The sequence below is a fragment of the Phyllostomus discolor genome, chromosome 5 (genome assembly GCF_004126475.2).
Source record: "Phyllostomus discolor isolate MPI-MPIP mPhyDis1 chromosome 5, mPhyDis1.pri.v3, whole genome shotgun sequence".
Classification (NCBI taxonomy): Eukaryota; Metazoa; Chordata; class Mammalia; order Chiroptera; family Phyllostomidae; genus Phyllostomus; species Phyllostomus discolor.
The window spans coordinates 21584374-21605840 of NC_040907.2; the positions used below are offsets into that span (position 1 = coordinate 21584374).

The following is a 21467-nucleotide window of genomic DNA, read 5'->3' on the forward strand; positions in this document are numbered from 1 at the left end:
CTTCTCCCCGCCCCTTCATCCCCTGGTTGAGGGCCTCATTCTTGCCTGTCCAGCGAGACATGACCCCCTTTAAGAAGCCTTCCCGCCTCCTCTCTGACTGGTGACCTCTCCCTCCTCAGTGACACATGCACACATGTCTACAGCACACGGTGTCAGCCAGGACTGGGATGTTTGCACACCCGAGCCCCTCACGGGCATGGCTGCCTGGATCCGAGGGGCTGATCCCAGGCACGTGAGCCTTCTGCAGCAGAGCTCACCAGCTGCAGGCCCATGCATCAGAGCCGACTTGAACAGGGGCTGGCCTCTGCTGGAAACACTTTTAATCTCTTTTATGAGTATTCCAGGGAGAGATTAATGTCCTGGGGGCTACATTTGACTTTTAAATGTTTGAGTGTTTCCAAAGCAGCTTAACTCAAAATCAGAGTGCAGTTTTAGAATAATGATGGTATCATTCATAACTCATGAATGTTTTGCTTCCCAAACACTTTCACATTCATTATCTTGCCTGAATCTCAGGCATCAGGGCAGGTATTTTAAAGTTTTGACAAGCTTTTAAAGTATAAGGTATTTTGTACTTTGATGCGCGTCTCTGAGGCTCAGAGAGGCTGGAATCTCAGAACGAGTGAGTGGCATTTATTCGTTCATGGTATTTACTGTGGTGCACCGAGTGCCAAGCCGGGTGCTGGGTAGTGAGGACGCCACAGAATTTACAACCTGGAGTTTCTCTGCCTCGGCACTGTGGACATTTGGGCTGATGGTTCTTTGTCAGTGGGGGGCAGTCCTGTTCACTGTGGGATGTTTAACAGGATCCCTGGCCTCCACCCACCAGATGCCAACAGAAAGCCTCCAGTGTGACAGTCCAACATGTCTCCAGACCTCTGTCCCCTGCTGGGGCAGGGGGACGGGTGCAGTCCTCCCCTGAGGAGAACTGCTGGTCTAGGGAGAAGAACGAACAAGCGATTATGCTGTTTGATAAGTGCTCTGATAGGGGCAGCAGAGAATGTTCTGGAAGCACAGAGCAGAGCATCAGAGCAGGGGGTGGACCAGGAAAGCCCAGTGCAGAGGGTGGGGCAGGAAAGGCTTCCCAGGAGAAAGCAATGTTTCAACTGGCTCTTGGTGACAGAGAGGGAGCGGCGAGGGGGACTGAGGAGGGAGACCTCGTGTGTGCGAGGAAGCTGTTTGGGAGTGCCCTGTGGGAGCATGGGTGCAGGGCAGGAGTAGGAAACGGAAGGGGTCCGTTGTGGCTGGCACCCAGTGCAGAGTGAGGCAGGGAGCAGACAAGGTGAACGAGGATGAGGCTGGACCGGGTCCCCAGGGGGCCCTGTAAACCCGGGGAGTATTTCTCCTGAGGGCAGGGGGAAGTCTGGGAAGGCGGTTGGAACAGGAAGAGACTTGATCAGGTTTGCATTTTAAACAGATTGCTCTGTCAGGGTGGAGAATGGGCTAGAGGGGAATAGGACCAGAGGCCATGGTTTCTAAGGGTTTTACCCCTGCCCTCGGATTTCCAGGCTGGCAGCTGTGGGCAGGAGGGGGTGGAGCTGAAAACATGGGAGAGTTTGCGCCGTGTGTTGGGAGACGAAGCACGGTTCTTGGGGAGAAGGGAACATGCGACAACCCCCCAAAGCAGCAGTTCTCAGCTCTTCCTGCCCATCTGGATAGCCGGGAGGAGGGCACAAAGCAAGGTCTTGGCCATCTTCCCTGTGTTCTGTGGGACCCTCTCTCACTCAAAACAGCATCTTTGAAATGTTAACAGAGGGATGTGATTTGAGGATTAGTGGTGAATGTGACTTAATTTATTTTTTAAAAATCATTTGAGAATTTTGGTCCTTCAATATCAGTAATAAGTGAGCTGTGACCTATTGCATAGCCAATCACCACGCCCCTTGAACGCTGCTGGGAGGAGCCACCGTCCTAGGGAATCTCAGCTCCCGTAACCCCGAAGAACTGATCAACCTCCGGGTCAGGGCCGGGCTCTCTCGTGTTCAGCCCACTCTAACTCTCCACTTAGATGTCACCGAGCCGACTTGGCCTTTCTTGGTGAGAGGCAGACGGCTCCGCTTGCCCTTGACTGCTGTGGACAGACCTCCAAAAGTTTCAGCAGCTGTTTCCCAAAGAGGCCAGATGGGGCTGGAATGTGCTCTGTGCGGAATCTGCCTCTTGAGTCCTTGGTTTCTTCTCTGCCCTCTGTCCCTTCAACCCAACCCCTGTGTGCTGTTTAGTTCTCATTTGAACACTTCTGCTTTTTTTTCCTTCATCAACAATGGGGCTGTATATGATGAATTATTGGCTTATAAATATAAACAAAAATATTACTTTTGACTTCTATTTTGACGTATGAAACTTCATTTGCTTTTTTTGACGTAACCGTGATGAAATTTTACACGGCTGTGTCTAGGAAGCCCCCATTTATGACCCTTCTCTGTCCCAAGTCTTCCCTGTCTGAGTCAAAACAACTCCAGGATCGAACCCATGGCTTCTGCTTGTGGGTCACTGGGCCACAGACGGCGGAGGTGCGGGGGAGGGGAGTGGGAGAGGAGGGGTGACTCACTCCTGCAGGTGGGCAGCGTGTCGCTCCACTGCCCGTTGGCCAGGCACTGGGACCTAGCGGCGCCCTCAGACATGTATCCAGGGTTGCAAACGAACTTGACCACATCGTTGAGGTTAAACTGGTTACCCTGAGTGAGGCCATTGATTGGATTGCCTGGGTGTCCACAGGTAATTGCTGTAACCAAAACAGAGATAGGTAAGCCCTCCTGTGTTCCACACCCCAAGAGGTTCCTCCTCTTCCTCTCACCTGGTATGTCTCATGCCCATCAGGAAAGTTCAGCTCTAAGTCTAACTTTGGTCTCTTCTGCTACAAAACCTTTATTTCCTGAAATCCTCATCGGAACATTGCTTTTTCCTTGAAGGCATGTCCACAGCTTGGACAACGCAGGCCGGGACTGCAGTTCTCTGTCATCTAGCGACACAGTCCTGCCTCTGGTCCCCGTGGCTCCCCCTCTCCCTCTTCATTGCTTCATTGTCAGTGTACTGACAACTACCCTCAGCTGATCAAGAGCCGTCCTAGTTCCTGGGCCAGTCTTGGCAGAGCCAGAGTCAATGCTAACCAAGCCCAGACAGAGGGTTTCGTCACCCTGCCAGACCAGGGGCCGAGGCCAAGCCCAGGGAGCCAGAGTTGTTGTGAGAGCACAACCTTCCTTCCATGTGAATGGAGTTCAGATGGTGTGATTCCTGGCCTTTCTCTGTGCCCTTTCACCAACCCTGCCCCAGGCCACACCAGGTGGCCCATCTGCACCATCTGGATCAGCTCTGCCTTTTCCTCTGGGGACCCAGTTGCCTGTAGGGGACACTGCTCTCCCCAACAAGGAAGAGGCATCTGCCCCCTCCTTCCGCCAGGGTGGTGCTGCCTCTGATTGTGTGTGAGCCCACCCTGCTCTGGGGTTCATTGAGCAGGCTCCATTTGGCTCTTGCATGAAGCTATGGTCTCCAACGAATCGTTTATTAGTAGCAAAGGTGATATTTTGACCCCCACCAACGGCTCTGTTTTATTTTAAAATGTGTTCAGCCGCAGGCAGGGAGGAAGAAGAGGACCTGGTGCCCACAGGCTGGTCCCAGAGCACTCGGGCTGAGCCCTCTGTTCCATGCACCCCCACCCCCGTCCTTGTCCTCATCATTGTCACAGCAATGACAACAGCAGCATCTGCTCCACATCTGCATCAGGCGTTGTCCTGATCATTTTATTTTAGGGTTACTGTTCTGGCCATTTTCTACGGATTCATTTATTTCATTCTCATAATACTCTTTGAAGTGTCTGCATTTTATGATGAGAACCCTGAGACCCTATGAGATAACCTCACGCACCCACAGTCACGCAGCCATGTGCCACAGAGTCACGGGTCTGGGATCTGAACCCGGGCAACCTGGGTCCCGGGTCTGCCTGTCTGAATCCTTTACTACACAGCCTTTCAGTGTGGACCAGGCCTAGAATATCTTCTAGGCAGATGTTCTGCATTTAATTCTAGACTCCATCCTTCCCTTTTCTTTATAACCCAATCTATTCACACACATTCTGTGCCAAGTTCCTGAAGGCATATGAATTTTCCTCTCCTGGAGGAAACCAAATATATTTTCTTTATATGCATCTGGAAGACAAACTGAATATAGACGGGCCTTGCTTTCAGGAAACTGAATACTTTATTTTTTATTTTTTTGATCTGTCAAGTTACTTTATCGTTTTTTAATTTAATCTTTATTGTATTTTTTCCATTACCACTTAGTCCCTTTATACCCCCTTCCCTCCAGCAGTCACCACACTGCTGTCCACATCCATGATACTTTAGAAGTTATTAAGACCAATTTTAATGGATTGCTTATTGAGTAAGTTTCATTATTTTATTGTTCCATCTCATATGCAGGAGCCACATGAAGAAAAAGAATTAAAAACAAAATCTGGCCTTATAAAAATTAAGAACAAAACCCTGCAATTTACACAAAGGCTTACTTTAGGGAGTGTTAAAAAGTGAAGAATTTTCCAAATTACTTTCAGGCAGCTGAGAATAAGGTGGTCACCTAAATTTAAAAAGTGCAGTTTAACAAGAAGAACAAATAAATCTGTGAAAAGCGTGGGCCTGCAGCACAACTAGAAGACACAGAATGCTATAAACTTTAAATTATGTGTGAGGAGAAAAACAAACACTAAACCCAGGCAGAACCCTTTCTCATGCTTCTGATGCGAGCCTTCGTGGGGAGCAAGGCTGCATGGAAAGAGAACAGAGAAGCCGGGGAAGGTTGTGTACTGGTCTCAAATCACCGCTAGAGAGAGAATGTTCATCTGAAGTGGGAGCACACTGGAGAAAGATTCGGGTACATCAGGATGCAACAACTCCAGGGAAGTGACCTAAAAGTGGGTGTGACTCTCCTCAATGTTGCTAGGGAAGAGGAAAGGCAAAGAAATAAAGGGAATGTGAGACGGAGAAAGAGGGGAGGGAGGTAGACAGAGAGAAAAGACATCCTCTGGAGACTGGGTAACACTGGGGAAAAGAAGCAAAAGGGAGAGAATTTAGGGTCCTGCAAGGACAAACGAGAAACAGACAAACAAAATGGAGGACGTGCAGCCTTATCACACACAAGAAAGCCTTCTATTAGAAAATGAAACATGTATCTGTTCAGCGTATCTGACAGCACTCGTTGAAGATCCTGTCGTTACTCCCAGGGTATATTTTTACTGTCTTTGTTATAGATTAGTTGGCCATATAACCAAGGTTTTATTTCTGGGCTCTCTATTCTGTTCATTGATCTAGGTGTCTGCTTCTGTGTCAGTACCGTACTGTTTTGATTGTTAGAGCTTTGTAGTATAGTTTGAGAGAAGGGAGCATGATACCTCCAACTTTGTTCTTCTTTCTCAAGATTGCTTTGGCTAGTTGGGGTCTTTTGTAGTTTTATATAAATTTTAGGATTATTTGTTCTAGTTCCTAGAAGAATGATATTGGTATTTTGGTAGGAACTGCATTGATATTTGGAAGCAACCTAGGTGTCCATTGATAGTTGAATGGATAAAGAAGATGTGAGATATATGCCATGCCATATATATGCCATGGGATATTATATAACAATAAAAAAGAATGAAATCTTGCCATTTGTGACAACATAAATGGATCTAGAGGGTATTATGCTAAATGAAATAAGTCAGGCAGAGAAAGAGAAGTACCATATGGTTTCACTTGTGTATGAAATCTAAATAAAAATAAACAAAAACAAGCCCAAACAAAAAAACAGAAACAGACTCCTAGAAACAGAAACCAAAGGGATGGTTACCAGAAGGAAGAAGGGTATGGGTGGAAAGGCTCAATAATATTGTGATAAGTTTATATGGTGAGAGGTAATTACTAGAATTAGTGGAGTGATCACATCGTAAAGTATAAAAATGTTGAATCACTATATTATACATCTGAAACTAATATAACCAATAAAAGACTGTATACCAACTAATTTAAATGAAAAATAAATTTAAAACAAAAACAAAACCATCACGTTTTGCTACGCTGACAGAAGGGGGTGCTCTTGCAAACCACCCTCAAGCTGCAAAATGAACAGAAACCATCAGCCTAAACATGTATAAAGCAATAACAAAAAGGAAATAAAAATAATCAAAGCAGCTCAGTTGATGAAAATCTCATAAAAAAACGAAACACAGAAAACCTAAGGAAGCTCTAATAACAGTCTAAACTGAATTACATATTATCACACAAATATTTGGAGATATGGAAAGCCATCTTGAGAATCAGGAAATAATAAAACTAAATAGTTTTTTTAATCAGGAAATAAAAACTAAAACAAGACATGGACAAAACATGGGAGAAAATGAAAAGATAATTGATGACATGCAGGAAAGAATTAAAGAAAAAGAAAATTATCTCAGAAATAAAGACTAAATTATAAGAGAGAGAGAATATTATCAAATGGTAATTTACCAAGAGGTATTGAGGAAAGTCAGGCAAATACCAAGGGAATTAAAATAGGATTACAAAAAGGAGTACAATTAATCAGAGACAAAGAAACTGAAATGGAAAACAGGCAAAAAAGTTTCCACACACACATAATGGGAGCTGATTTAGAAGGAAAACAAAGCCGTGGGCTTGAATGAGTGGTTAAAACTGCAATTCAAGAACACGTTTCAGAAATAAGACTTGAATCTACATCTTCAGAGGTCCACAGTATACCTGGAGAAATGGTCTCTGAACAGCAAACAGGGGCATATCCAAGTAAAATATCAGACTTCAAGGATAAAGAGAAAGCAATCATCAGGGCCCCGAGAAAAGCCACCAAATAACTCCAAAGAGCAATAGAAATAAACTAATATTTGCACTCCTCAGAGTAACACGCAAAGTGAAATAATGATGAAAGAACATTTTTAAGAAAGTCAAAGAAAGAAATAGTGACCAACGATTTTATATAAAATCCAGCTATCCTTCATGTTTTAAGGCCAGATAAACAATTTTATACATGCAAGAACTTGGGGACACTAGGCAAAGGAGGCATTGTGGAAGAATGTATTATACCAGAGACTGAGCTGGACCCAGCCAGGAGGTGAGCAGGAAAACTTCAGCAGCGTTGGTGAGCTTTTGATACTTTTAATGGTAGATCTGGGAGTAAAATAAAGGTAGGGAAAAGGGTAGAATGATATTGCATAAACAATATAATAAACAGTTTATGTTCTGACAAAGTAGAAATAATACAACCAAATGTGGAAGGAGAAAGGGGCAGAAAGAAAAGCAGAACAGGCTCGTTGATCGCTGTGCAGTCCATAGAGGAGGTCAAAGGGCACTATTAAAAATTGATAAACTAGGTAACAAATGCTTAAATGAGAAAATTGGGGGCTAATGGCATTAAAATGTGATAAGAACGAAATGCCATTTAGATGTTAAGGATGAAAGTAAGGATTGTAAGCCTATTATCAGGCCCAGGGCAATTCAAGTCGAAAATATTAAGAGTGATAGGGAAGACATTTTTAAAGGCTAAAGCCACAGTCATAAATGTGGCTATAATAGTTATATCTGCACACCAAATAACACAGCAACTATTTTTATGGAGCAGAAACTGCAGGAAGTGCAAGGGAAAATAAAGAGAAATGCACTAACAATAGAAAACTTGAAAAAAAAGGCCTCTCAGAACAAAACAGGTCAAACGGACAAAAAATAAACAGGGGTACAAAGGCATAAACAACATAATCCATAAGGCACACCTCGTGACTACACATAGAACTTCACGCTCTAACTCCCTTTCTTTTCAAATGCACACGGAACACTCACACAACTGATAGAACAGTAAGCCCCAAACAGGGCATCAGTAAGGCCAGTGAAGTAGAAAGACTACGTTTAATGCAGTAACATTAGAAATAAATAACAAAATAAAAATTAAAAAGGCCCTTCACCTGGAATTTTACAAAATACTCTTCTATTTAAAAACTTCTGGGTGGAAGGGGAAATGAATGCCAAAATTGGCAAATTTTTGCTAAATAATAAAACATGAATTAGTGTAGTCACTGCGATACCATTAGACTAGCGATCAGAAGAAATTTCACAGTCCTAAACACCTACATGATGATGGTCAGTAAGAATGAGTGAAATTAGGTGAATTAAATTCCCAACTCAACAGATAGGAAATGAACAAAAAAGTTAACCGAAAGAAATCACAAGGAAAGAAATAATAAAGGTGAAAGCAATAATTAGTGATATGAAGAAAACTAAAAACAACAGAGTATGCGAAAACCCCTAGCTAAGCTGATCAAGAGAACAAGGAGCTGGTCTGTGTCGAATCTGAGCCGTGACTAGGGAGAGTGGGTAACATACTTACGCACACAGAAAGGGGTCTTGCCCGACCAGAGGTGATCCTGCTGGCAGATGCGCACGGACATGCCGATCAGGCGGAAGCCGGCGTTGCACTGATACACCACGCTGCCCCGGTAACTGTAGTTCTCCCCGTTGATGTGTCCATTGACAATGGGCTCGGGAGTCCCGCAGTGTCCAGCTTTGATGGGGGACAAGAAAAGAGTGTAAATCAAAGAGGAGCTTGCAGAAAGTGAGGCGGGGCTTCGTCAGGATTGGAGGAGACAGGGACGGTGGGGTAGAGGACCAAGGGCCCACCCACCCATTGAGTTTCCACCTCCCCTGGAAAGCAGCCATCTATCCAGGAGTGACTTCAGGAATCCGAGACGTGATAGCAATGGTGTTGAAGACGTGGCAACCCCAAGTCCCAAGGCTGCATCTTACATGGCATCCATCTCTGACCTTTAGTGTGTGTCTACATGCTGGGAGAAGTGGTCACTGCTACCTCCCTGCACCCTCCACCCCAGCCCCAATCTCAGCAACTGGTGTTTTCTGAGCATTTACTGGAGGGCACCACAGTGTACATTAAGGCAGCTCAAGTCTCGTTGGTTAAAAATAACCAGGTAAAAGCAGGTGGTCTGGCTAAATTCATGCTTCCTTTTCCTTGAGAGGCAAGGCACGCAGGCAATAGAAACCCAGGTGAATTATTTTATTAAATGGCACCCGGGAAGAGCATATTCCTAGCATTTCCAGCAGCTTCCTTTGGCTCTGTGTGAACTCAACAGGGGCCTGAGACGGTGGGAGGACCATACTGTTGACTGTGGAATGGACCATCCAATCTGTGCTGTTAGGTTTGTGTAGTTGGGACCCACCTTTGCACTTGAGGGGTCCAAGAAAGGAGAGGACAGAGAACCTTAGTATGTGAGGTTTAGGCAGGGGATGGATTAACCATGGAGGAAATAATAACTTTACTCTTTGTAAGCCAGGTTTTTAAAAATGAGTTTATCATAACTTATTATGTGTGTGTGTGTATATGTGTATATACTATATAGAGTAAGCAAGTGACAAAAATATATTTCTATATCATACAGCATATGTAAAATACGTGTCCATGTAACACTTGCTAATATAAATACAAAGGGTGTGTTTCAGACATGCCGCAGGGGGGTGTCTCTGTGCCCTGCCCTGACGGTGGAGCCTGGGGCTTCACCCATCTTTCAAGGGCCAATAAGAAGAAGCCGTCTTTCCGATCAGAAAGAGAACCCCTCAAAGGTTTGTCTCGTCACACTTTAAGAGGTTCTCATTCCTTTGGGTGCCCCAAGAGAAGCCAGTTTAGGGTTTTAGTCAAGGGAGACGCCCCATAGCTGGTGTTTGAATTAAGCATTTTATGTCAGTGGGTAAAGTGATACTGTCCTGAGATTGGGATCCTGCTTTGGGAAGATCTAACTCGTCCCGAGGCGGGAGAACGGGCAGGCTGGTCCCGCGGAGGCCACTCACCGAGGCAGCGGACCTCAGAGCCACTCCAGAGTCCGTTGGCCATGCACTCCCTCACCCGGGAGCCCACCAGCGTGTACCCGGAATTGCAGGAGAAGATGGCCGTGGCCCCGTAGACGGACAGCGTTCCGATGCGGTGCCCGCTGGGCGGGATGGGCAGCTCGCCGCAGGAGATGACTGGAAAGGTAACAAAATGCTCAGTAAGACATGTGCTGCTTCTGGTTAGCAAGACCGTGACGGAAACGGGGTCTGTCTGACCTCACTCTGCTGGGACGCACGACCGTAACATGGGTCGTGACAGCGACCTGTGTGACGTTACACTGGAGCAGTCATCCTCAACTGGAGGTGTTGCCAGGAGCACCTGAGGAGCTTTAAAAATGTCCAGGCTGCACTCTGGACCCCTGGCTCACCATCTCTGGCCTAGGCACACGCGTATTTAAACAACTCAGGTGGCTCAGAGGTGCACCCCAGTTAGGAAGCACCGGACTGGAGAAACGGTGACTCAGTGGTGTGCTCCTTGGCGTTCAGAGCAGATATTGCAAATCAGTTCCCTGGTCATTTCTGCCGAGCAGGGCAGCAGCCCCGCACCCCTCCACAGAGCCTTGCAGACAGCCACCGGCCGGCACAGGGGTGGGGCCCCACAGCCCAGGCCACACTGGAATGTGAACCGCTTCATCGGCGTGAGCTCCTGACTCCTGCTCTGCCACCAACATGACTACCTTCCTCTGTGGGATCTGCACTTGGGTGACAAGACAATAGTGTCTTGCATCACAGGTGCTGGGAAGCCTCCCAGTCTCAAACTTCCCGCGGCTCACTGACAAGGTATCTTCTTCTGTCCCCGTACAAACACCTCCTTCCTCTATCACAGCCTTATTGATTAGGTGAGTGCTGTGAGCATCTCCTGTGTAGTGGATGCTGCGGTGAGCCACTCAGACCCCCATTGGCGCCCAAAGAATTTATTTCCCCAGTGGCTGGCAAGGAACCCTCGGCAGCTGGCCCTCCTCAGGTTGCCTTGGTGGACGAGTCCTCCCATCTGAAGCCGCGCTCTCCTGCCAGGGCAGCCTGCACCCAATGTTTGGTCAGTGCAGAGGGGTAAGGGCCCCTGGTGGGGTCGACCTAGGCCTTCACGGCTACTGCCTCGGAACCCAGCTTCTCCCTCCCCCCAGTCCTGTGTCCTCCCCTCCCTTCCTTCCACAGGTAGTGATCCCAGGAGCACTCCCTAATAACCTCTGTCTTACAGTGGTTTCCCAGGGACCCTGGATTTTGAAACTCTCTTGAAGAACCAAGGAAGAACAATTGGCAATGAAGAAGGAAAGGCAGACACCCTTAGGCAGCCCTCGTGCTATGCCCATTCTTCCTGCACGCACTCCTGGGACAGGCCTCCTCACACGCCACTGTCCCCGTGTCCTTATTTGTCTGCCTCTCCAGTGGACCCCGCGCTCCTGGTGGGCAGGAGTCCCAAACTTTTCTCTTCATACCTCTACAGTACCTGGTGTGAATGTTGGGTAAATGAGTTAGTGGGTGCTCACCCGGACAAAGGCAGCTTTTTAAGATGACAAGATGCTAAGAAGTACTCCCTTACAGAAGTAAGCCTCTCCCCAGCTCCTGATTCTAGGTGTGTGTTAAAGAAGAGGCACACTGGAATCCCAGGTGATATCTCTCTTCTCTTCCTCCCGATGTATGAGACAGCTCAGGTAGCAGGCACTGAGCCAAAACTTGCCCATCCTCCCCTCCTGGGCTTACTTTGGCAGGTGGGCATAGAGTTTCCGAGGCTCCATTTGCCATTGGCCTGACAGCGGATGACCCTCTGGCCAGTATAGTAGTAGCCAGCATCGCAGATGAGCATCAGCTGGGCCTGGAACTGGTACTGCGTCTCAAAGATAAGCCTCCATCGGCCGTGCTCCACACTGACGCCGCTGATGTCAGGACAGGTCACGGCTGGGTGGGCGAGGGGCAGAGAGGAGGTTTAATTAATTAATTATGGAAGAGACAGGCAGAAGTCCAGAGCTGGGGACTGGCAGGTAGTAACGATGCACCCAGAGTCTTCAGTCCCCAGGCAAGTTTGGTAATGAATGAAGTGGGTGGGGCGTGAAATGTGGCCATCCCCCACCAAAAAAAGGGCGGTGCTAGGCAGTCAACGCTGGTGTGTGAGGCTGCAAGTTCTATTTGGTCGTATCTTCATTTTCTTTCTTTCTGCCTTTTGTAGGGGATAAAAAAGAATGTTTAACCTTAATGTGATCAGAAAAATCTTCATCATCGTTTACTACCTGGATCCAAGTGGCCAGATCATCATTTTCAAGAAAAGCTAGAAATATGGATTTTTATATAAAACTTCCTGATTTTAAGATGCTGGAAGGCAATCATGAGTTTTTATAAGTTGCCCTGTAGGTCAAAGAAACAAAACAGAAGGAAAACCAAAACCCTGTATCTTCGGATTGGATACAGCCCATTAGGCGGCCAGTTTGAGACTTCGGCCTTACAGCGGAACTGTACCTCTGTGATTTTGGAGTTTTGTGATCAAAGGACGTGCAAATAGTCTGACAGTTTTTCCATCTAAGGGGAGGTGGGGCAGGTCATTCCTGAGTTCTGTGATGCTTTATGGCGACAACTCAGGGTGTGATGGTTATCGATGATTTGGGAGCAGTTTCAAATGGGAACCTAAGTGGGCAGATGATGCCACTCACCTGTCTCTGCTCTCTGAATCCTCAGCCTCCATGAGCCTGCTTTTCCCCCCACTCCCTGCAGGAATCTTCCCAGCTGCTCACCCAGCCCCTCCCGCACCCGGCTCCTCGGCCCGAGGACTCACGGACACACTGGGGAGGAACGTTGCGGTTGCTCCACAGGCCCGTCTCCAGACACTCTGCGGTGGCTTCGGCACCTGCCTGCAGGTGGTAGCCTTCGTTGCAGCTGTACACGGCTTTGGTCCCCACCGTGTACTCTTTGCCAAACACCATTCCGTTCTTAGGGGCCTCAGGAAGCCCACAGGAAAGAGCTAGCACAGGGAGAAAAGTCACGAGCGTTTCTGCTTCCAGATGGTGTTCTGGGGATATATTTTTTATCTTTCCTCTAACCCGATACCCTAATAAAATCATAGTAAACACCAACAAAAGGAAAAACCTTCTTAACAAAAAAAATGAGAATCACTAGCAGAAGAGAGCTCAAAAACAACTTTGGAGGACAAGATGTAGATAGAAGGGTGTTGATGGATTAAATGGTGCCCACAAGCCACAGACCAAAATAAACACATAGAGGGGAGCAGCGGGGTGGTGGTGGAGTGAGACTAGTTTTCTGTCCCTGCCCACAGTGTGGAGGCATTCAGGCACGTGTTCTTCAAACAACGTAGAGAGGGTCTTCTTTCCCTTTTGAGGGAAAACCAAAAACAGAACACACAAAAACCAAAAACCCCCTTGAGAGAATCAAGGCTGCTGAGGCGGAAGCTGGCATCCCAGAGTAGAGCTCTTTTGATTCTAGCACTGGAGGGCCCTCACAGCCTGTGGGCTGCCCTTCCGCCTGCTCAGCTCCGCGGCATACTCAGCTCCGCTGCTTTTCTCAGGGGAGACCCCGTGGGCAAAGGTGTCTGTGCGTGGTAACAACAGAGGTAACTCACATCTGCTACCTGAAAAACATCAACCTGGCTTTTACTTCAAAATGTGCACCATTGAAGATCATGATGCATTTTAGAAAAAGAGCAGCACGAAAGACATAGAGATTAAAAACAAGAAAAAATGTCTCCTTCAGGAGACAGAACTAACTCATTACATTGAAGATACATAATACTCTTCAAGCTTCTGGTTAGTAAGTAGTATCCTGAGAAAATCAAGGTAACATATTATATCCATAAAGTGAGAACAGAGTGCTTTGATGAAAGAAAAACAAAAAGAGAACAAGATCTCTTTTAATTTAAAAACATGATTGCCAAAATTAGCATCTAACAGAAGGGCTGGGGATTAAAATGGAAAGGAAATTCCAAGAATATCAACCAAAAGGACAAAGACTGAAAATGATCGCGAAGGACTGGAAGCAGAGGATCAGCCCGGGAGGTCCAACATCTAGTGGGCCAGGGCTCCAGAGACAGACACCAGAGCAAGTGGGAGGGACGGAGTTATCACAGGTGAAAACTTCCAGGAGTGGAAGAGAGACACAGTCTCCAGAATGAAAGGAAGCCAAGAGGACCACTCTTAGATCCACCATCATGGACTCTCAGAAGACCACAGACACAGAGAGTCCTATAACTCCCTGGGTGAAGAGGAGCAAGGTGACTTCCCTGAGAAGGAGTGAGGGTCAGACCAGCGTCAGTCTTCCCATCAGCAACAACGGTGTTGGAAGATAACAGAACAATGCCTTTGAATTTCTGAAGGAAATGCTTTGTGCCCTAGAGTTTTACCTAGTCAACCTACCCAGCAAGTATGAAGGCAAAAATAATAATTTTCAGACATTTAGAGACTCATTAAATTGATCTCTCATGAGCCCTTTTGGAAGAATTTACTATCTACTCCACCAAAAAGAGTATAAAAACCAAGAAAAGGCAGGATATGAGATATAAACAAGGAGATAACTAACTCGGGAATATGAAGAAAAGAGATCTCACACTGACAGCTCAGGAGAGAAAGGTGTGCAGCAACCTGGCCAGGGCAATGACTTTATGAGGAGCAGGGCCCACACTATGTTTGTCAGAGGAACGTACATTATTGCATTGGTAAGAGGGGCCTGTGTGGTCTTGGAAAGAAATCGATGCTTACCAACCATGCCTGCCCTTTGCTACATAGCTCAGGAGCTCTTACAGATGTGATACCAATGAGAGTGCCTCCTACTGTCCCTCACCTGCCCCCTCTGTAAACGAGGCTAGAACTCAGACCTCTCTCCCTCAGAGTCAGGAGAAGCTCGAGCTAACAGCGATGCTCGATGTTACTAGAATGTCCAGAGCCAAGGAAAGAAACAGGGCTAGGACTCCATTATGATGATGATATGGACAAGGAGGGACTGTCCAGAGGGAGAGGGGTTTAGAAACCAAGACGGAAGGAAGATTCCAAGACCAGGTGTGGGACCAATAGAGAAGGATCAGGAATGGAAGGAGTGAGGAAATGAGGGAGCATTATTTATTTATTTATAAAAGATTTTATTTATTTATTTTTTTTAGAGAGAGGGAAAGGGTGGGTGGAAGAGAGGGAGAGAAACATTGATGGGAGAGAGACACTGATGTGAGAGAAACATTGATCAATTGCCTCTAGTATGCTCCCCAGCTGCAGACTGAACTCACAACTCAGGCATGTGCCCTGACTAGGAATCAAACCAACGACCTTTTGTCTTGTTGGATGACATCCAACCAACTGATTCACACCAGTTAGGACAGGGAGCATTTAAAAAAATATATGCAGGTTCCAAACACTGAGTCTATCTAATTCTACATGCTGGGTTGGGTCTTTCAGACTCCACTAAGACCTACATCTTGGCAACATCTGCCGTTTTTCATGCCAGTATTCTAAACTGGGTCATCTCTTCTCGAACTCTACCTCTCACCTGTCCTGTCTGCCCCCCCTCTGGCGTCACCCAGGATGAGACTTGGCCACAGTGGATAAGGTGAGCCTGGGCAATGGGGCTTTGCTCTTCAGCAATATAATAAGGGCGCATTTGAACGTGATGCTCTTTCAATGCCTGTATAGCAAGGCTTTTAGCTCCTTCAGTGGTACCAGGTTAGCTAACTTGTCATACCCGATGACCTAACCAACCACCTCGTTTCCTTGAACCCTCGGGAAGAAATACTTAGTCCCCGTGACATTCTGCGTGGGGGGTCAATCAGGCAGTAGGTGAAGGAAACGGGCAGCAGCCCTTTCTTGTGGCCCTGGTCTGGCCCTTCTCTTGTGGATAACTAAGAAGACAAAAGATAAGTTTCCAGCCTAAGAGACTAAAAGCCTGTCTCCTGATCTTCATGTCAAAACACGGTCCCCCAAAACCCAGGTAAGAGAGACACTTTCTGTGGGTTGGAGAGGCGGGGAGAGAATCACAAGGTATTTGCAATGTGTGGTGGAATGGTATCTCCGAGGGAGAGGGTATTTGTGAGAGGATGAGCTGGGGAAGGAGAGAAAAAGCATTAGGACATGCAGACTCTAAATGGGATGTGTTTGCTGGTGGGGAGGTCATGGTTTGGAAGCAGCAAGGGGGAATTGGAGGAACACCAGGGCTTCCCCGGCCCTGGGCTGTGTGGGGAATGGGTGATCATCACCCTTCACTTGAAAGGGCCACAGAGTGCCTGTTCTCAGAGGAGAGCCACGGTCTCTGTGGAGGGAGGAAGGGAAGAGAGCCCCTCTGGGTTGGGAGCAAGGGTGTTTGTTGGGGGCAGGGGAGCAGGAATCCAGAGAGCAGGGGGCGGTGGCTGGGAGGGAGAGGATCGGAGGGAAGCCTGGGGAGGGCTGGGGAGAAGAGGCAGAGAGCAGTATGAGGATGCATGGGCACAGCCTAGAGGGGCTTACTTTGGGGAAGTGACAAAAGATAAAAGAGATGAGAGGCACTTGTAGGTTTCAATAGGAGCTTCTGGGGAGAGGGGGGACATAGTGTCTGTGTTGATAGAGTTAGACGCCAAGATCAAAGCCCGACGACATTTGCCATTTGTGACAGTCAGCTCTCCCTGACCTTTGCTCAGGGAATCGAACAGAATACTAATGACACGCTGTTTCTGCTCTTTGAGAAAGCGCAGGCACGGGCCAGAAGGTTGTGGGGGTTGGAGATGACAGGTGTCATTAAAAAGTGTGGCACCCAGCTGGGGACTGAATAATAAGAAGATAAAACAGCAATGTGGCTTCCTGCTTTTGCATATATGATTGGCAAAGTTCTTTCCTTTTGTTAATGTAGTACATAATGTTGAGAATGTGGAAGGGAGGTTAAGTTTCAAAACCTATAGATTTTGAATAGGTTATTATTCAACAATCTCATTCTTGGGAATTTAAGAAATATATATGAATGTCCCTAACAATGACATTAAAACAATTGTAATAGCAGCACCATTTACAGCAACAAAAAATATAGAAATTCAAGTGACCAACAATAGGATAAGACTCGAATAACTGACAGTTTTTCCGTAACATCATGTAACCACTGAAAACAATGACGAGGAAGTGTATTTAGGTACGTGACAGATGGGAGCAGAGTTTGGGAGGCCGATGATGCCGTCCTGGTAAACAGTATATAGAAGGCTAAGGAAGCGTGCTGAAGTGTTAACCGTGGTGATCTCAACTGATGGGATTGTAGGTCATTTTCACTCTTTTCTCTGGCATTATCTATATTTTATTTTTTTCAGATTACCAGTCCGAAGGTATATTCCTTTAAGTTAAAAAATCCCTGAAGTTATCAAAGGCGCTGCAGAGACACTGCCTGGGGCCGATCACAGGCCGGTGCTGGTCACGGAGCACAGGGACGGTCGGTCGCTGTTCCACCCTCTCCTCCTCCGACCAGGAGCTCCCACCAGCCTGAACCGCTTCCGTGTCTTACCCCTCTCAGTTCCGTGCTTTTCCAAATGCCCTCGATGTTGTCTAGAATGTTTCCTTGCCAACGCCTCGTCCCACACCCTGCTTGCTCTATGAGCCCGATCCCAAGCACGTGTGTTCGGGAAGCTTCCTTCGCTGTCCGAAAGGAGGGAGGCCCCTTCTTTCCCCTGGGCCCAGCAACGTGGTTTACACTCCTGACACAGCATTTCCTTCCTCTGCCATTCTGCATGTACATGGCTAACACCCATCTCCTCATGCTCTGAGACGCTGACACTGTGTTTTATGCATATACATTTATATATATAATTTTATATATGTGTGTGTATATATATTCCCAGGGCTGAAAATATTGTGGATCCTCAATATCTGCTTCCTGAAAGGATGAATGATCAATGAGGAAACCCATTATCTGGAAGCACTGGTCGTGGGGCAAACCCAAGATGTGAGTAGGATCTGAGCCACCTGTTACCCCCTTCCCACCTGCTCCTCACCTTGACACAGAGGAATGGCCTCGCTCCACAGGTAGTAGCCCTGGGGATGCCGCGTACAAATGGCCATGCTCTGTCCCACCAGGCGGTAGCCAGCATTGCAGCCAAAGTGGATGGAGCCTCCGGGCTGGGTGCTGGTCTGGCCCAGAAGGAAGCCGTGGAGTGGAGCCCTGGGCAGGCTGCAGTAGGGAGCTGAACAACGAGATGCGGTCAGGGGGCCATGTACAGGTAGGCAGACAGACAGACATGCTCCTTCCTGTGCACCCCGCCCCATTCTTTCCCCATTTCCTTATCTTCACAGTGGCCAGGTCCACTGCTGTTTAGAAAGGTCTGAGTGGTGGATACTGAAAAATGGCCAGACTGACCAGTGTGGCTTAGTGGGTTAGATGTCATCCTGCAACCCAAAAGGTCGCTGGTTCGATTCCCAGTCAGGGCACATGCCTGGGTTGCGGGCCAGGTCCCCAGTTGGGGCATGGGAGAGGTGGACTATCAGTGTATCTCTCGCACATCAATGTTTCTCTCCCTCTCTTTCTCCCCCCTTCCCCCTCTCTGAAAACAAATTAAAAAGAAAGAAAGAAAGACCAGACAGTTTGGTGAAGCCAAGGGAAAGGGAAGTAAAGAAAACAACGTGAAACACGGAGCCCCTTTGCGGCCTTAGCTGTGCAGCCAAGTTCAGGCTCTCAAATCCCGTCCGCCCCCAAAGAGACACAAAACCCAGAAGCAATGGAGTCGGGGCCACACTCACGTCCTGTTTCTGACCTTCACGGTGTGTGACTCTGACCAATCTCTGAAGCTCACTCAGCTCCAGTCTCCTCACCTGCCCTGCCTATTGGGACTGGTAATGTTTACCTCACGGGTTTTTGGACCACTTAAATAGGGTTGTGTTTGTAAAGCTGCCTCCCTGCCCCTGCCCGCCCCCCCCCCCCCCCCCCCCCCCCCCCCCCCCCCGACGCAGCCCAGGGCACTCAGTGCTCAATAAGTGGTCCTTCTCCTTTCTGTCCTGTAGAGGGCGGAGGGAGAGAGCACTGTGGCAATACAGGACATAGAATCCACAGTCCTAATTCCCCTGCAATGAATGGCTTTCACTTACTTCATTCACTTATGCAATTATTGTGTGTGGAGTGTCTATTATGTGCCTGGCTGGGAACACGGCAATGAAGAAACAGACAAAAATCCCAGCTGCAGAGAACTTGCAATAAGAAGCCCTGACAAGGGATCCTTAGAGAGTGCAGTGAACAAAGGAATGTGCAGGGCATGCCCCTCGCTTCCTCTGAGAGTCCCTGGCTGGGTGTCCTAGGCCCGCATACGCTAAGGCAGAATGAGGGTGTCAGGTCCTTCCTGCATCCTCCCACGTCCCTCTGCTGGTGAGATGTGTTTTAAATACCCCCCTTCCGAGCCAGATGTGTTTCCTCGCTCCCGCTCTGCCACCTGCGTCCTGTGTGTATTGTATTTACATGTCTACTTCAGTCAAGAACAAGACGCTCAGTTATAAAACAGACTTAATCACAGTGATAGAGGCACTTGCAAATTACACGGGTCTACTGTATTTTAATAAGTGCTAACTGCTTCACTGTGTGATTAATTCATTTTCAACTTGGCCTATGTATTGTAATTACCACTGACTCATTACCCCCAAACATGTGGTTAGTCTTTGAAGACATCATGGAAAGGGCAACTCCTTAATGGCTTTTAGTTCCTAGTGTAGCAACAGCAGAGTGCAACGCTGCTGAATGGCTGTGTTTCCCTTTTGCGGGAGTAGCTCCTAGGAACTCAGCCTGAATCTCCCTGAGAGGTACCTTAAGGTTTCGTTTTCATCACGAGGAAACTCAGGCCTGGAGAGGTAAAGTGACTTGTCTGATAATCATCTGGCTAGTTAGTGACAGTGCTGATCACCGAGCCTGGGGGTTGGGGAGCCCCCCTACCTCTTGCATACATGGGGGGAAAAAGTTTAGGGTCAACTTTGCAGAGGAAATGGACTCAGATAGTCAAGACCCTTCTCCTCCCAGGCTCCCGTGAGCCCCTCAGTTTCATCTGGCCTGCTCATCCCTGCAGCTATGTCCTGGAGTTCCTTAAGACTTCCAATAGCCCACTTAGTCCAGCGTGGTCTTCCAAGTAGGTGGCCAATGAGAAGAGATGGACGAAGACAAGTGGTAACTCAAGCAGGCTATACTTTGACAACCTTTCTAACCAATATTCTTAAAAAAATTTGTCCAACATTTATTTGGGGTGCAGGCCAAATGCAGGCAGGGAAGCATGCTGAGGGGACCTGGTAGAACACCCCTGGTCTTAAGTCATTCATCTCTGCCTCCAAGTTCATGAGCTCCCAGCCGCAGCTCCCTGGGCCCACTCCCCTGCAGAATGGGGTCAGGCAGCTCATCAAGTTTTCTTTCCAGCTACACACAGTGATCCCCACAACGGAGTTCAGACAGATTCGCTTTCCCCCATCTCCTTACATTTCCAGGGATGTTTCTGTGCTCCTTGCAGACCGTTGCCCAGGTCGGCCACCCGGCTGCTTGGCCTTTGCCCTGATTCCGCCCAGAAGGTAAGGCTGGCAGAGCAGGACTTAAGCTCCTGGACTTAAAATGCAGCCCATCTATGGGCTGCCTAACATTTGCTAGTTGGAGACCCACATCTTAGGGTTTTTGAGTTAAAAAATTTTTTTATCCTCACCTGAGGACATTTTTTTGTTGCTTTTTAGCAAGAAAGGAAGGGGGAGAGAGAGAGAAACATTGATGCGAGAGAGAAGCACTGATTGGTTGCTTCCCATATGTGGCCGGACCTGGGATCCCATGTGTCTGGACTGGGAACCAAACCCACGACCTAGGTATGCGCCCTGATGGGGACTCAAACCCACAACTTTTCGGTTATGGGACAACGCTCCAACCAACCAAGCCACACTGGCCAGGGCTTAGGGTTTTTCAGCTTAAAAAAAAATTACTAACGTTTCAACAGGGGTAGAGATGGGTTCACCTTTAGGCATTCTCAGAGCATATACATATGCATACTAAGCTTATCCAAAGACTCAGGCTGGCAGGGTGAGCAGAAGAGAGGGAAGAGGCTGAAAGTGGGGAAAGGAGCAGAAACGGGGAAGGTGGGAACATGTCAAGGACACGTGCGCAGTGATAGGTCAGGGAGACGTAGGGGAGGAGAAGGCTGCCAAGCCCCACGGAGGAGCTCTGCCGCCGATGAAGATACAGCTTGTGGCTTATAGGGGTGTTGGGGGCAGGAACTTAAGGGGCTCACGGCCTCTGGCCCTTCTCGTAAGTCCTTAGGTTTTACTCACCTGAATACCGAATCTTAAATCCCTTCCGATTGTAGGCATGGTCCGACGACCAGCGCAGGTACACAGAGTTGCTGGTGCTGGTGACAACCAGGGGAGCCGAGTAATTCCCACTGAGAGCTTTCAGCAGAGGACTCTGTCCCGAGGGACCTGGGATGAGAGCCCAGGACACAGATTACAGACCACCCCAGCCAACAGAGATATCGAATCCGATCCCTTTAATGTAACCACCTCCTGTTTCCTCCCCACTCAGGTGAAGGCGCAAAGGCTGGGAATGGTCGGTAACTCGGTCGGAGTTGGCACGCTCATTTGTCCTTTCATTCCCCTCTCTGCACCTGCAGGTCTTGCTCTAGGTGCTCCTTCCTCCTGAGCCCTGCAGCAGTGCTCCAGGAGGCCACCGCCA

General features: G+C 47.9%; 1 protein-coding gene across 2 annotated transcripts in view; it reads right to left on the reverse strand.

The window, feature by feature from the left end:
- The window catches only part of CSMD2 (CUB and Sushi multiple domains 2), a 555419-nt gene that overhangs the window by 38059 nt on the left and 495893 nt on the right, over positions 1–21467 (reverse strand). For both annotated transcript variants that reach the window (XM_028512433.2, XM_036025734.1), the window contains 7 exons: positions 21068–21214; positions 17788–17976; positions 12625–12810; positions 11562–11756; positions 9822–9995; positions 8353–8526; positions 2549–2722 (listed from right to left, as the gene is read on the reverse strand). In XM_028512433.2, coding sequence (XP_028368234.1) covers positions 2549–2722; positions 8353–8526; positions 9822–9995; positions 11562–11756; positions 12625–12810; positions 17788–17976; positions 21068–21214 — 1239 coding nt within the window. The remainder of the gene's footprint in view (positions 1–2548; positions 2723–8352; positions 8527–9821; positions 9996–11561; positions 11757–12624; positions 12811–17787; positions 17977–21067; positions 21215–21467) is intronic.